General features: G+C 45.6%; 1 protein-coding gene and 1 long non-coding RNA gene across 2 annotated transcripts in view; one reads left to right on the forward strand and one right to left on the reverse strand.

Annotated features, from left to right (window-relative positions):
* Positions 1–1,512, forward strand: part of KNTC1 (kinetochore associated 1) — a 61,740-nt gene extending 60,228 nt beyond the window's left edge. The window contains exons 61-62 of the mRNA XM_005875566.2: positions 329–419; positions 1,400–1,512. Of these exons, the coding sequence (XP_005875628.1) occupies positions 329–419; positions 1,400–1,420 (112 nt within the window). The 3' untranslated portion in view covers positions 1,421–1,512. The remainder of the gene's footprint in view (positions 1–328; positions 420–1,399) is intronic.
* A 12,966-nt stretch (positions 1,513–14,478) lies between these two features.
* LOC106727671 overlaps positions 14,479–15,781 on the reverse strand; it is an 18,720-nt gene continuing 17,417 nt past the window's right edge. Inside the window, exon 3 of the long non-coding RNA XR_001363906.1 lies at positions 14,479–14,489. This is a non-coding gene — a long non-coding RNA (uncharacterized LOC106727671). The remainder of the gene's footprint in view (positions 14,490–15,781) is intronic.

Here is a 15,781-nt window from a genome sequence, read left to right on the forward strand (position 1 = left end):
GGGATTAACATGCCTCCTGGGTCTATCCCTCCGTTCACCTAGCTGTGCTGATCACATGGGAGGCGTGCTTCTCTCCTGACCACAGCACGGATCTCTTTCTGCTTGTGTATTGCTGGGGTCCAACCATAATCACTTGCTGTTATTTGTGAACGAGCGTTATTTTTTGATGCATGATCTATATAGAACCGGCTGCACGTATTTCAGACATGCAATCTGATGAGTTTTGACATATGTCTACACCAGTGACGCCATCACCACAATCCAGCTAGCAAGCAGTTCCCACCCCCAAAACTTTCCTCATGCCCTTCTTTTTCTCTTGATGCTGTAGTATAGATGAAGCTTCCGTCTTTATAAGTGAGTACTCAAAGCACCGTGGGAACCCCGTGCCCGCAGACGCCGCGCCCTGTGAGATTCTGAAGGTAAAGCTGCCCGCAGTTACCTGGACTCTCACCAGCCTGATGCCATTTCTATTTCCAGGGTCTTGACATTGAGCCAGACTTGTTCTGGAGATCACTGTGTTTTCACATGTGACTGCATATATTTTTTATATTTTCCTTTTTTTATGAGAGTCCCAGGCCAGCAATGAAGAGGCCATGGCTCTCCTCTGAGCTCCGCACCAAGCGGCCATGTGGCCTCTAGCTGGTCACTGACCCTGGGCCAGCTCTGGCTTTACTCCTGGGCCACCTGCTCTCCAGCTTCCTCCTAAAGTCTTGCTTTTCAAACTGAAGCAAGTGAGACACTACATTTCCAAAGGCCTTGGTTAATGTGATGCTTGAGTATCAATTGCTTTTACTTCTCCTTTTTTAGTTACCTAAGACATAAGTGTTCCCTAAGGAAAAAAGAGAAATTTGCAAGAGCAAAAAAACCAAAGTTCTTAATCTCTTGAAATCTCACTACCAAGAGAGAGTATCACTGTTAACATTTTGGTATATATTCTTCCAAATGTCTTTATATATAAAATGTGCATGTAAATTACTTCTGCTTCTATTTTGAATTTAAATATAAGGCAAATATTTTTATTTTGATCATGAATTAGTAGTTTTAGTAAACCTAAATATTGTGGGGGGTTTTCTCTCCTTTGGTCCAAAATAGACATATTAAAATAAGCCTACGTGTTATTAACTTTCATTAATAACTTCCAAGTCTGTTGTGCTCAGTGGCATAAAATTGCTTTTTTCAAAAAGGGAGAATATGAATTTAGGAGATGAATTTGTGGCCCTTAAAAATAGGTTTTTCTATAGTCCTATTCATCTGAACTGCTCAAGAATGCTATGTGTAGATTTTTAGCCATACAGTTAAACCTTAAGTTCTTTAGTTTATCTGAGCATTTTCTATTTAAAAAAAGAAAAAAAACCTAAATGACACTCATAAAAATACTTCTGTGTTTCTTCCCATTTAGATGTTTCTTAATGGATCATAGTCAGTCATCAAACCTTTCTCAGGAAGAGCCAGAGGAAGTTTGGAGCCCGCTATCAACTGACCATATTTATTACGGTTGTTAAAATTGTGCAATCTCTGTGTTGTAGCTGCTGTCAAATATTATCTGACAAGTGATGCTAAGACACTTGGTAGTTTGTCCCATAAAAAAGTTATATCCTGAGTTAATAAATCTTTTATTTGCCAAGTTACTTGTATAACTTAGACAATTTTTCTTACCATATATGAAGGAAACAAAATGCAAAGATATTTTGCTCCCTGCAGAAGAAAAGCAAGTACTTATAGCCTATTTCTTCCTCATATAAAAATAAGAATGTCAGTCTTTTTTTTTCTTTTTTTTTTCAGAGAGGAAGGGAGGAGAGAGAGAAACATCAATGATGAGAGAGAATCATCCATCAGCTGCCTCCTGCAGGCCCCCTACTGGGGGACAAGCCTGCAACCTGGGCATGAGCCCTGACCTGATTCATAGGTGGACACTCAACCACTGAGGCACACCAGCCAGGCCAGAATGTCATTCTAACTAATGTTATTCTAGTAAACATGTATATAATTTTTTGCCTTAGCCAGTTTAGCTCAGTGGATAGCCAAGGGGTCCCAGGTTTGATTCCAGTCAAGGGGTCAAGGGCAGGTACCTCAATTGCAAGCTCCTTCCCAACCCGGGCCCTGGTCAGGGCACGTGCAGGAGGCAACCAATCTATGCGTTTCTCTCACATTGTTATTTCGCTGTCTTTCCCTCTCTCTAAAACTCAATGGAAAAATATCCTCGGGTGAGGATTTTTTAAAAAGTATATAATTTTTGCTGCAGATGCAGAGTATGTGAGTTCGTGGCCAGACAGGAAAATAGAAAACACTCCAGATAATTCAAGTGGAGATGGATTGAATGCCAGGAATTGGTTCCAAAGTTGTTAAAAGAACCAAAAGGCCAAAAGGGGGATGGAGGGAAGCCACTTGGGAGGCACAAGGGAAAGGGCTATTAGTCTAAGGTCGGGGAGCTGCCCCTTCCTGCCCCTGGGTTGGAGCCTCCAGCCCCCATTCTCCACGGAGCTGGTGGAGCCCGCTGCTCTGCTCGGAGGCTGAGTCTCCTCCCTCCAGTACAGCTGCAGCATCACCACCGCAGCCCGCAGCCGTCCTCGGGCATCCTCCGCTGTGGCTGCCTCTGCCAAGCCACTACTGAAGGGAAGTACCTCTGTGCTTTCACCAACCTCTGATCCTCGTGCCAGTGCCAAGAAACGATGGGACAGAGCAGGAAGCCGTCTGGCCGGGAGCGTGGGGCGTGGCGTGTGCAGGCTGTAAGCCCCAAGTAGGAGGATGGCCCAGAAGGGCAGCGTGGCGCCGAAAGCCAGCAGACACGGCCGGGCACAAAAATAATCGTAGCTCTTATTCCGCCTTCGTAATCTGTTGCTACGCTTGTGAATAACTTGATGGTACGAGGATTGGTTGGCCTTTTTGTGCCAGTTGAGAAAATACTTGTTTCTATATCAGCATCATGATTTAAAGCATGGGTTTTGGAATAAAACACGTCTGGATTTGAATATGGTTCTATCCTGTACCAGCTGTGTGAACCCTGGCAAGTTACAGAATTTCCCAAAGCCCGGATGCCCCACTCGTAAAGCCTCCTAGTTGCAGGCGGTGTAAGTGGCCGTTCACCTGCTCTCTCCCAGACGTGCATAGACTGCACCGCTATTTCCCGCAAAGCTTTCCCACACTTGCAATGATTTCCTTAAGATACATTCCCAGGAACATGTTTACCAGATCAAAGGACATGAAGACCGTTTTTAAGGCTCTAGATCAGTAATGGCGAACCTTTTGAGCTCGGCGTGTCAGCATTTTGAAAAACCCTAACTTAACTCTGGTGCTGTGTCACATATAGAAATTTTTTGATATTTGCAACCATAGTAAAACAAAGACTTATATTTTCGATATTTATTTTATATATTTAAATGCCATTTAACAAAGAAAAATCAACCAAAAAAATGAGTTCGCCTGTCGCCTCTGACACGCATGTTATAGGTTCGCCATCACTGCTCTAGATGCAAACTGCCACACTGCGTGCATGTCAAGAGACCTTGGCAAATGTCTGCTGTACTGCACCCGCCCTCTCCAATGCGAAGCGATCTTACTTTTAAAAACTTTTTGCTGCCCGGCCGGCTTGGCTCAGTAGTTGAGCATCGACCTATGAACCAGAAGGTCACGGTTCGATTCTTGGTCAGGGCACATGCCCAGGTGGTGGGCTCATCTGTGTACAGCGTGATCAATGATTTTTCTCTCATCATTGATGTTTCTACCTCTCTTTTCCTTTCCTCTCTGAAATCAATAGAAGTTTTTAAAAATTTTAAAATCTTTTTGTTGATTTGCTAGGTAACAGTGGTGTCTCACTATTTAGGATTGTATTTCTTTGATGTTTACGTAATTGAACCTTAAGAATAGTAAACGTGGCCGAAACCGGTTTGGCTCAGTGGATAGAGCGTCGGCCTGCGGACTGAAGGGTCCCGGGTTCGATTCCGGTCGGGGGCATGTACCTGGGTTGCGGGCACATCTCCAGTGGGGGGTGTGCAGGAGGCAGCTGGTCGATGTTTCTCTCTCATCCATGTTTCTAGCTCTCTGTCTCTCTCCCTTCCTCTCTGTAAAAAATCAATAAAATATATTTAAAAAAAAAAAAGAATAGTAAACGTGAGGCTGACATTGCAAGCAGAGCCCATAGTTGTATCCTTGGGCATAAATGTGCAAGGAATGGAAGGGTCAAGGGGTGGCACTAGACCGTCACAAATGGAAATGAGCCGCCTGCCAAACCATCTCACGCTCAGCCAAAACGGTTCTTTTCCAGTCCTAACACCCGTGTGCTTGCTCAGAATTCAGACCTCAGTTCAGAGGTGGGGAATCTTTTTTCTGCCAAGGGCCACTTGGATATAACATCATTTGGGGGCCATGCAAAATTATCAGCTTAAAAGTTAGCCTGCTAGTCAACCAAGGACCTTGTATGCATATATGCATGGCCCATGGACACAGACAATAGGGTGGTGATAGCCTGGGGTGAAGGGGGGATGGAGGGGGCGATAGAGGAAAAAAGGGGACATATGTAATATGTAATAATGAAGATTTTTTAAAATTTAAAATAAATAAATAAAAGAAACTGAGGCTGGAGGAACACAGAGCGAGGGAATGAGGCTGACACAGAGGGGACTTGCTCTCTCATGGAGGACACTGGCTTCCTTGTCTGCTACTGGCAGGACCGACCAAATGATTTCACGGCCTTAGATGGCCTGCGGGCCAGGTGTTCCCCACCCTTGTCATAGGTAAAGGGTTAGCTTCTGGTATGCCAGAGAAGTAATTTTAAAAAAAAAAATGCTTTGAAATTGATTTCAGAGAGGGAGGGAGAGGGAGAGAGAAAAACATCAATGATGAAAATCATCAATCGGCTGCCTCCTGCACACCCCCAACCAGGGATCGATCCCACAACCCGGGCATGTGCCCTGACCAGAAATCCACAACCTCTGGGTTCATAGGTCAGCACTCAACCACTGAGCCACACTGGCTGGGTGAGAAGTAATTTTTTGAAAAACAATATATTTGAATTTATTTATTTTTTTTTAAATATTTTTTTTTTTATTGATTTTTTACAGAGAGGAAGGGAGAGGGATAGAGAGTCAGAAACATCGATGAGAGAGAAACATCGATCAGCTGCCTCCTGCACACCTCCTACTGGGGATATGCCCGCAACCAAGGTACATGCCCTTGACCGGAATCGAACCTGGGACCTTTCAGTCCGCAGGCTGATGCTCTATCCACTGAGCCAAACTGGTTAGGGCAATTTGAATTTATTTTAAGATAAGGTCATTTGAAGTTCATATATACAATTAGCCAGATCTATTATATTTATTATACCATTTTTATTAGCTATGATCATTTTTCCAAATTATTCCACTCTTGTCTCCATACTATTGCCGAAATATATTTTTAAGACATAAGCCAGCCCTAGCCGGTTTGGCTCAGTGGATAGAGCATCGGCCTGTGGACTGAAGGGTCCCAGGTTTGATTCCAGTCAAAGGCACGTACCTCGGTTGCAGGCTTGACCCCCAGCCCTGGTCAGGGTGCATGCAGGAGGCAACCAGTCAATGTGTCTTCTCTCATCATTGATGTTTCTATCTCTCTCCCTCTTCCTTCTTCTCTGAAATCAATATATATACTAGAGGCCCGATGCACAAAATTCATGCAAGAGTAGGCCTTCCTGCCTTAGCTGGTTTGGCTCAGTGGATAGGGTGTTGGCCTACTATGGACAGAGTCAAAGGTTTGATTCTGGCCAAGGGCACATGCCCAGGTTGCAGGCTCGATCCCCAGTAGGGGGGTGTGTAGGAGGCAGCCAATCAATGATTCTCTCTCATCATTGATGTTTCTATCTCTCTCTCCCTCTCACTTCCTCTCTCAAATCAATAGAGAGAGAAAGAGTAGGCGTTCCTTCCCCCAGCTGCCGGCACCACCTTCCCTCTGGCACCCGGGACCTGTGCTTCTCTCCGGCCCTGGCTTTCGTCCAGAAGGACGTCCGGAATGATGTCCGGTCTAATTAGCGTATTACCCTTTTATTATTATAGATATAAAAAGAGATAAGCCAAATATCCTCAATGCCTGACCTCACACTTTCCATTGGCTCCCCATTTCACTTGGCATAAAACCCAAGCTGCCGGCTAAGGCCCACGGGCCCCTTTGTTCCAATTACAAACAGGATGCATTCTAAGAAGATGAAATATTAAAAAGGCCCTTCTCTCGGTGGGCCTCCAAAAAGGTATTCCCTATGGAGGGCCCCTTTTTTTAAAAAAGCACTGTGTTTAAAAGCTGGCTCTTTACAACTCTGCTACCTGCCCATGCTTGCTGTGGCTTAGGATGTCCTGCATGAGCCTGCCCCGCCCATCTCTCTAACCTCAGTGCCTGCCGCTCCCCCTTCCCCTGACCAGCCTTCCCAACCAGCCCAACCAACTTGCTATGACAATGACACTCCTTTGCAATACCACCCAAAGTTATCTTTGTTGACTTGTTGATTACCTCACTATTCATCATTTTGTCCCCAGTTCCTGGAACAGCACCTCACATAGGCTCTTAACAAACATGTATGAGCTAGGGGGATTTTGACTACACGTTATCAGGGTGAAATATTTTCCTTGAATGTGTCATGATCCCATGAACTATTGACAGCACCTCCTTACACACAGACAGAAGGGGAAGTGAGCAACACCAAAATAAGTGAAGGCACTATATTTAATTTTCATGACTCACGCATTTCATCATCTCTTGTTTTGGATGAGGTGGCTAGATGTCCACGCCTGTGACTACTTAGAGGAGAGAATTGTATTAGTAGGATATGCAGTCTTTTTTGTACGGCTTCTCGGGGGCCCAGAGATTTGGAAGCTATGTTTATTGTAAACACATTGGATCCCTCCCTTGAGCAGTTTTTGACATGTTTTTGAGTAAGAGAAAAAGACTAATTTTGGTGATCATGTCTATCCGGTTGGGGAAGCCAACAGGTTCTTTTTTAGTGGATGCTGGTGTCATAGGTACCATAGACCAGTGGGTACCTTTTACATGCTTATGCTGCTGTATAATAATGATCCTTATCAAAATCTAGAACATTCTAGGACCCCAGACGACTTACCTCGTACCCCTTCCTGGAGCATACTCTCTCCAAAGGTAACCATTGTTGCGACCTTTATCATCATAGGTTATTACATTTTCCATGGTTTTAACTTTCTATAAATGGGCTGACCTAGAGTCTGAATTCATTACTCAACATTAAAAGATTCATCTATGAGTATTCAACTATTGACTGGTCATCATTAAAAAAGCAATTAAATGAGTAATGAGATGTTTTTTCATTTAAATCAAACACAAATTTGGGAAACAACATAAATGTGGTCAGATTACATAAATAACATTAAAAATCTAAATATAAAAGAATAAATAATGAAAGATTCATCTATGCTATTTTGTGTAGCAGTAGTTCACTTTTTAAAATATGTTTTTACTGGTTTCAGAGAGGAAGGGAGAGGGAGAGAGAGATGGAAACATCAATGATATCAATGATGAGAGAGAATCATCACTGCCTCCTGGACGCCCCCCACTGGGGATCAAGCCGCAACCATGGCTTGTGCCCTGACTGGGAATCAAACCATGACCTCCTGGTTCATGGGTTGGCGCACAACCACTGAGCTACACCAGCCAGGCTGTCAGTTCTTTTAATTCTACCCATTCTTATGGGAGACCTTACAGTATTCTTTTTTGTTTTTGTTTTTTTGTTAATCCTCACCCGAGGATATTTTTTCCATTGATTTTAGAGAGAGTGGAAGGGAGGGAGGGGAAGACAGAGAGAGAGAAAAAAACACACATTGATGTAAGAGAGACACATTGATTGGTTGCCTTCTACACCTGTCCAACTGGAGGCTGGAGATCAAATCTGCAACCCAGGTACATGCCGTTGACTAATAATCGAACCCTAGACCCTTCGGTCCACGGGCCAATGCTCTAACCACTGAGCACACAGGCCAGGGCACCCATTCATTCTTTATATTATATTTACTCAGTATCCAACTTCCTTAAACTACTTAAGAGAATCATTTATATGGCTATGCGTATATGTATGAAGCATTAGGATATTCCTTGTACAGTATTAAAAGAGATCATGCGATAAACCAGGAGGAATCGAATTATCGCATTATCACAAAACCAAGATTGTCAACTCATTTCCCCCCAATGTTTTTAATATAGATTTGGTTCTTTTTTAAGTCTCAAAAGGATATATTACTCATAACCCATACTATATTTCATAACTCAAAAGGAGAAGTGGTAATTTACAAAATTTCTTCCCCTCATCCTCAACCCGTAATGTCACAAGTCCTGTAGTTGATGTTTTGGTCACATGGAGCCAGAATATCTAGGAAAACTTTCCTCATCAAATGATATGAAAGCATATGCTGGTGCATCTCTCTCTCTCTCGATTGATTGATTGATTGATTGATTGGTTTTGGAGGGGGGGGTGAAGAGAGAAACATCGGTTTGTTGCTTCACTTATTTTTGTATTCATTGATTGCTTTTTTTTTGAAGGGAGGGAGGCAGAGAGAGAAACATCTATGTGAGAGAGACACATTGACTGGTTGCCAAACCTGCCCCGACTGGGGGCTGGGGTACATGCCCTTGACTGGAATCGAACCTGGGACCCTCAGTCCACAGGCCAACACTCTATCCACTGAGCCAAACCAGCGAGGGCCCAATCTCTTGCGTATTTTAATTATCCCCTGGAGTCTATAGAAAAGCTAAGGAAGTAACAGATTTCAAAGCACATAAGAGTAACTGGAGGGACAAATCTCAGAGAACAAGGTTTTATTCCTCTTTCCTCTTCCTTTCCTTGCAGCTGGCCCCCAGCAGGGCCCGCGCCCCCCGCCAGGCGATTGGCCTCCTTTAGACTTCGCTCAGTGTCCTCATCCCCGGGGCCCTCTGAAAGTCAGCAGGGTTTTGTATTTTGTTTCTTCTTTTATTTTAGCCCATTTACTCATTGTTTTGGAAATACCTCACATTCCAGGCGAGTCAAGTCTTCTGGAATAAACAGCTCACCTCTTCCTAGACAAGACCCATTGACTATTATGAATTCCCAGCTGAGTGGAAAAAACCACCACCAAGAAGTGAAGACAAGAGAGGAATGCCATTCCACAGCCCCAAGAGAGTCTCAGAGGAACCAACCTCCACTCACTGTCATGGTGGACACTTCCCTGCCACCTTTACCTGCACACATCACACCTTAATGAGCACAGATAAAGGATCTGTTTCCCTTCATCCATCCGCCGTGGAACAGGTTTTTACCGAGGCAACTTCAGTCATTTATTTCCATAGTTTACACATTACACAACGACTTACGCCTAACTGCCAAGAAACACAGTGAGAGCAAGATCAAATCCAGCCCTTCAAGTACTAATCCCTAACATTAACCTTTACACGTCCTCAAAAAACCCCGCCCAGCCCCATCACCCCTTCCTGAAACCTTTCTGTGTGTGTAGAGCAGGAGCCGCATAGGCAGGGCTCTCCGGAACCACGAAGAGGTGAGGGACAGGAGAGGTGGAGAGAGAACCACCCTTTCTCTGCTTCCCCCCAGTCACAGCCTCGTGATGCAGGAAAGTCACCCCGACTTTGAAAAGGGAAGCGCTCACCTTCACCACGTAGGACTGACACCTCGCACTGAGAAAGGGCGGCTTTTCAACAGTGTTTGGTGGCATCTCGGTGTTCAACGTGAAGTTCTAGATTCCCAAGGGAAGTCACACACACTCTCAATGGTGTGACCAGCGGTTCCATCTTACCTGTAGTTCTCAGAGCCGACAAGCCTATAATTATTTCAGTATTGCACCTAAAGCAAGTCCACCCTGATTTTGTAATACTAAGACTAGCTAGACACAACAGGGAGGCTGAGACTGGGCTTCATTTGGGAATCTCCCTCTCTCTTTCTCTCTCTCTCTCTCTCTCTCTCTCTCTCTCACACACACACACACACACACACTCCATGTCTAACCCTGAGAATTAACTACTATTGAGAATTCTTCTACATTAGCTATTTATAAACTGAAATGCCTTTGCCTTCCTTTTCCAGAACCTTGAAGTCCATATCGATTAGGCTGCAAGTAACAGAAAACCCCACTAGAAATGGTTGTAAGAAAAGAAGGCATTTACTTACTACATTGCATCATCAGAAGTACAGAGATCACATTCCCAGAGCGCGCCAAAGAGCCCAGGTTCTTTCCATCTTTCTGCTCGGCCATCCTTTCATCTGCTTGCCTCCGCACACTACCAAGGGGCTCAGCTGCTCCAAACATTACACCCTTAGGCAAAAATTCCTCAAGGTCCTTTTAAAAAAAATATTGAGGTGCAATTTACATGACATCAAATGAACCATTTTTAAAGTGAACAATTCAGTGGCATTTAGTCCATTCACAATGTTCGCAACCACCACTTCTATCCAGTTCCAAACAGTTCCATCACCCCCAATGGAGCCCCCATACTCACCAAGCAGTTACGCCCCATTCCCTCTTCCCTGATCCTTGGACTAATCTGGTTTCTGTCTCTCAGGATTTACCTGTTCTGAACATTTCATATCGTTGGAATCATAAAACATGGGCCTTTCATGTGGCTCTGTTTGCTTAGCATTCTTTCAAGGTCCACCTACATTGTAGGATGTGTCAACACTTCATTCCTTTTTATAATATTCCATTGTATGGATCCACCACATTTAAAAAATATTTTTTTTAAATTGATTTAGAGAGGAAGGGAGAGGGAGAGAGAGAGACAGAAACATCAATGATGAGAGAATCATTGATTGGCTGCCTCCTGCACACCCCACACTGGGGATCGAGCCCGCAACCAGGGCATATGTCCTGACCAGGAATCAAAGCATGACCTCCTGGCTCATGGGTCCATGCTCAACCACTGAGCCACGCCTGCCGGGTTCATCATTAATGTTTCTATCTCTCTCTCCCTCTCCCTTCCTCTCTGAAATCAATAAAAATATATATTTTTTAAAATGTGTGTTGGGAGGATATAGCATAATCCATTCCATCCTCCCCTTTTTCTTTAGATGGGCATTTGCTTTGTTGCTCTCCCCCCCCCCCCCCCCCCCCCCCACACACACACGAGCTCCAATAAACATCCTTATCCTTAACTAGTGGTCTTTTTATTTCTTTGGGACAGATTCCCAGAAGTGGGATTAATGAGTCAAAGGGTATGTTTAGTTTCAATTGTAACAGATGTTGCCAGATTGCTTTCCGCAATGGCTGCAAACCTTCACATGTGTGAGCGAGCGCGCCCTTTCCTCCATATTCCTGGCAGCATTTGCTGCTGCCGCTTGTTTTTGTCCGTGTCACTCTCATGGATGCGTAGGGAGGTCCCATTGCTTCCTCCATTGGCACTTTCCTGACCTGTGTTGGACGTGAGGGTCTTTTTGTATGTGCACTGGCCATTTGGTTGTGGCTGTCTATCAATGGTCTATTTATAGGCTAAGTCCATTTCTGTATCGGTTGTTTGTCTTGTTCAGGTCAGTCCGTAAAAGCTCTTTATTTAGTGTCCATTGGCCTTTGGCTGAATTGCTCAGAAGTGATTGAAAGCACTGGCTCTGGGGCCGGCGGCCAAGGGTCACTCAGAACTCCGCCCCGGACCCGCTGTGACCTTGGCAAGTCCGTTAAGCTGGTTAGGCCTCCGTGGGCTCACCTACAGGGCGTCGCCGTCACCCTCATCCTCGCCATCCCACTTCGTAGTGTTTGTTCTGGACATACATGACTTAGGACCTGGAATGTACAGACCACGGTGCCCAGCGCGCAGTACGTTCCTCAACGGCAGTTGTGACTGTTATTTATGTGACAAATCTTTTTCCAGCGCCACCATTTGAGCTGGCCTTATTTATGGCATCGTTTGTCACACAAAACGTTTTAATGTTGACATAGTCAAATATGTCCATCTTTTCTTCCCCAGCTCCTGGGTTCCCAGGCTTGGTTGCAAGAGATGAATTTCCCCCCTTGGTTACGTGATGAATTTCCTTCCTCTGATCCTCAGGGGCGCAGTCCTGCCCCTAAGCGCACGGTCACCCCGACTCCGAGATCCATTTCTCGTCTTCTCCTTCACCCAGTAAGATGAGAACTTTAGAACACTTTTTTTATTTTTTTTAAAAAAATTTTTAATTGACTTGAGACAGAGAGAGAAACATGGATTTTTAAAAACTTATTTGTATTGATTTCAGAGAGGAAGGGAGAGGGAGGGGGAGATAGCAACATCCATGATGAGAGAGAATCATTGATCAGCTGCCTCCTGCACGGCCCCTCCTGGGGATCAAGCCCACAACCCAGGCATGTGCCCTGACGGGGAATCGAATCCGTGACCTTCTGGTTCTTAGGTCCACGCTCAACCCCTGGGCCACGCCAGCCGGGCAAGAGAAACATGATTTGTTGTTCCACTTGTGGATGCGTTCATTGGTTGACTCTTGGATGTGCCCCGGCCGGGGAATCAAACCCGCAACCTTGGTGCAGCCAGATGATGCTCTAACCAACTGAGCACCCAGTCAGGGTGGCTAGTCTTTTCTTCAAGCAGTTCCCTCCGAGCGCTCTATCATTTTGCTCTTTATTTTGAGACGTTTCTAGCACTCTACCTAATTTGGATCTCAGTAGAGACCCTGCTCTCCTTTAACTGAATTCCTTAAGTTCAAGAAATCGTGTGCTGTTGCTGGAAGAAGTCCTTCCTGTGCCGTCTCTGGCTTTCCTCCTGTGCGCTGGTGTCTGGCTGTTTCAGTTCAAGGGCAGAGCGTTCTGAGAGCTATGCCCCCGGCTCTGCCTCTGGGCACCTGCGCCTCCTCCTTGGGCTGCTATCGGCTTGGTCGGCTGCCTGGGGCACAGGGTTAGTTGCGGGGCCTTCCTACCGTGTGGAAGCCACACTCAGCTTCCACCCCGTGGCTTGTGGTATGGGGGGGTCTGCTTTACTCACAACACTGCTGACACCAAATGTGGGGGTGTCCCCCTACACACCAACCAGTTCTCCAGCTCTCTGGTTAAAAATGGCCGTCCTGCCCTAACTGGTTTGGCTCAGTCGAACTTCGGACTGAAGGGTCCCAGGTTCGATTCCGGTCAAGGAATCGATGTACCTTGGTTGCGGGCACATCCCCAGTAGGGAGTGTGCAGGAGGCAGCTGATTGATGTTTCTCTCTTTCCCTCTCCCTCTCCCTTCCTCTCTGTAAAAAATCAATAAAATATATATTTTTTAAAAATGGCCGATCTGCTTGGCCAGTGTGGCTCAGTGGTTGAGTGTTGACCTATGAACCAGGAGGTCATGGTTTGATTCCCTGTCAGGGCACATGCCTGTGTTGTGGGCTCGGTCCCCAGTGGGGGCGTGCAGGAGGGAGCCAATCAATGATTCTCTGTCATCATTGATATTTCTCTCTCCTCTCCCTCTCCTTTCCTCTCTGACATCAAAAACAGTTTTTTTAAAAAGGGCAGCCTGCCCTGGCCAGTATGGCTCAGTGGTTGGAGCACCTGCCGATGCACCAAAGGGTCTCCGGTTCAATTCCTGGTCAAGGGTGCGTACTCCTGTTGCAGATTCAATCCCCGGCCCAGTTGGCACACACACAAGATACAAACAATCAATGTGTCTGTCTCACATCAATGTATCTTGCTCTCTTCCCCCTCCCCTGCCTTCTACCCTCTCAAAAAAATCAATAGAAAAAAATATCCTTGGGTGAGGGTTAAAAAAAAAGGTGTCCTACAATTCAGTTTAATTGTAACACTAATTACCCAGAGTTGCATCAGATCCCACAGGTGAGGGGCTCAGCCCCACAGGAGTATCCCCCACACCCCCACCCCCCCCCCCCCTGCTTCAGACACCAGTTGCAAGTCCCTGGGTTGCCACCTGTACTCCTGACCGACCGACCGCCTATAATCAGGGGCTTCCATGTCCGATCTCTTGCTAGAACGGCTCCCAGAACTCAGGACCTTGCTTTCCTTCTATTACTGGTTTATTATGCGGGAGGCAAATGCACAGGTGCGTAGGCGGGGTCTGGGCAGGTCCCTAGCACTGAAGCCTCTATGCTGGGGAGTTGGGGTGCTGACTGACTCCCATGGCTTTGGGGTTTGTAATGGAGATTTCGTTATGTAAGCAGGAGTGATGAAATCATTGGCAATTGGTGGTTCCACTCAATGTCCAGCCCCGCTCACCTCTCTGGAGGTCCGGGGTGGGGCCCGCAAGTTCCACCTCTCCATTCATGCCCTGGTCTTCCTGCCACCAGCCCCCATCCTGAAGCTCTGGGGGCCCCGATGCTCCCAGTCATCTCATCAGCATATAACGGGCACATCTCTCGGGAGATTCCAGGGGCTTTAGGATTCCACCTATGAGTGAGATCATATGGCATTTGTCTTTCTCTGATTGGCTTATTTCACTTAGCATAATACTCCCCATGTTCATCCGTGCGGTCACAAAGGGTAAGATTTCCTTTTTTACTGCTGCATAATATTCCATGGTGTAAATGTACCATAGTTTTTTTATCCACTCATCTACTGATGGGCACTTGGGCTGTTTCCAGATCTTAGTTATTTATAAATAACACTGCTATGTGTCTGGCACAAGATATCCAATAAAATAAGTGGCAAAAAAAAAAAGGTGAATTTTATAGTATGTGAATTATACCTCAAATATATATCAGGAGCTGAAAGAGCTAGAAGGGCCCTAGCTGGTTTGGCTCAGTGGATAGAGCATCGGCCTGCGGACTGAAGGGTCCGGGGTTGATTTCAGTCCAGGGGCACATGCCTGGGTTGCAGGCTCGAAGGCTCGATCGGGGTGTGCAGGAGGCAGCCGATCAATGTTTCTCTCTCACTCTCATCATTGATGTTTCTAACCCTCTCTCCCTCTCCCTTCCTCTCTGAAATCAATAAAAATATATATATTTTAAAAAGCTAGCAGGGTCCCTAGGCCCCTTTCATCCTCTCTGTGTCCCTGGCACCTAGCGGTAAATGTGGAAAAGCTCAAATTTCATCCTAGGAATGTCTGATTCCAAAGTTCATTCTCTTGCCTCTGCCATACCACGTTGGTCATGTAGCCTGGCGGCAAGAGGCCACACTAAGTTTGAACTTTATCCTTTTGATAATGAAAGGTTTTTGAGGTAGGAAAAGAGGCATAATTCAATTTTTTTTGTTTTGTTTTAGAAAGACAATTCTTAGGAGCTTTACGTGAAAATTCTCTGTTAGAAGTAATAACAGTAGATAAAAATATTGAGAAAGGTTTTTTTCTGGATTGACTAATAATTTTAGTAGTTTTGTGAAAATATTTTTTTGAGCCCTGGCTGGTGTGGCTCAGTTGGTTGGGCATTGTCTCATGCACTGAAAGTCGCCGGTTCAATTCCCCATCAGGGCACATGCACGGGTTGCAGACTTTTTCCCCAGTAGGGGGCGTGCAGGAGCCAGCCGATCTATGTTGTGCTCTCACATCGATGTTTCTCTCTCTCCCCCTCTCCCTTCCTCTCTCTCTAAAAATTAAATACATCCTCCCCTTACTCCAACCCCCCTATAAAACCTCTCTCCACACAGAGTTCTCTCTCTCTGCCACTTGGCTTGCTGTTGCGTCAGTGAGTGTGGTCGGGGAGCCGAGCTAGCTCGAATAAAGACTCTTTTCTTTTGAAAAAATAAAAAAATAAAAATCAAATACAAATATATATAAAAATTTGTGCACTCGGGGGGTCCCTCAGCCCGGCCTGTGCCCTCTCACAGTCTGGGACCCCTCGGGGGATGACCACCTGCTGGCTTAGGCCCGCTCCCTGGGGGATCGGGCCTAAGCTGGCAGTCAGACATTCCTC

The sequence above is a fragment of the Myotis brandtii genome, unplaced genomic scaffold (genome assembly GCF_000412655.1).
Source record: "Myotis brandtii unplaced genomic scaffold, ASM41265v1 scaffold463, whole genome shotgun sequence".
Lineage (NCBI taxonomy): Eukaryota > Metazoa > Chordata > Mammalia > Chiroptera > Vespertilionidae > Myotis > Myotis brandtii.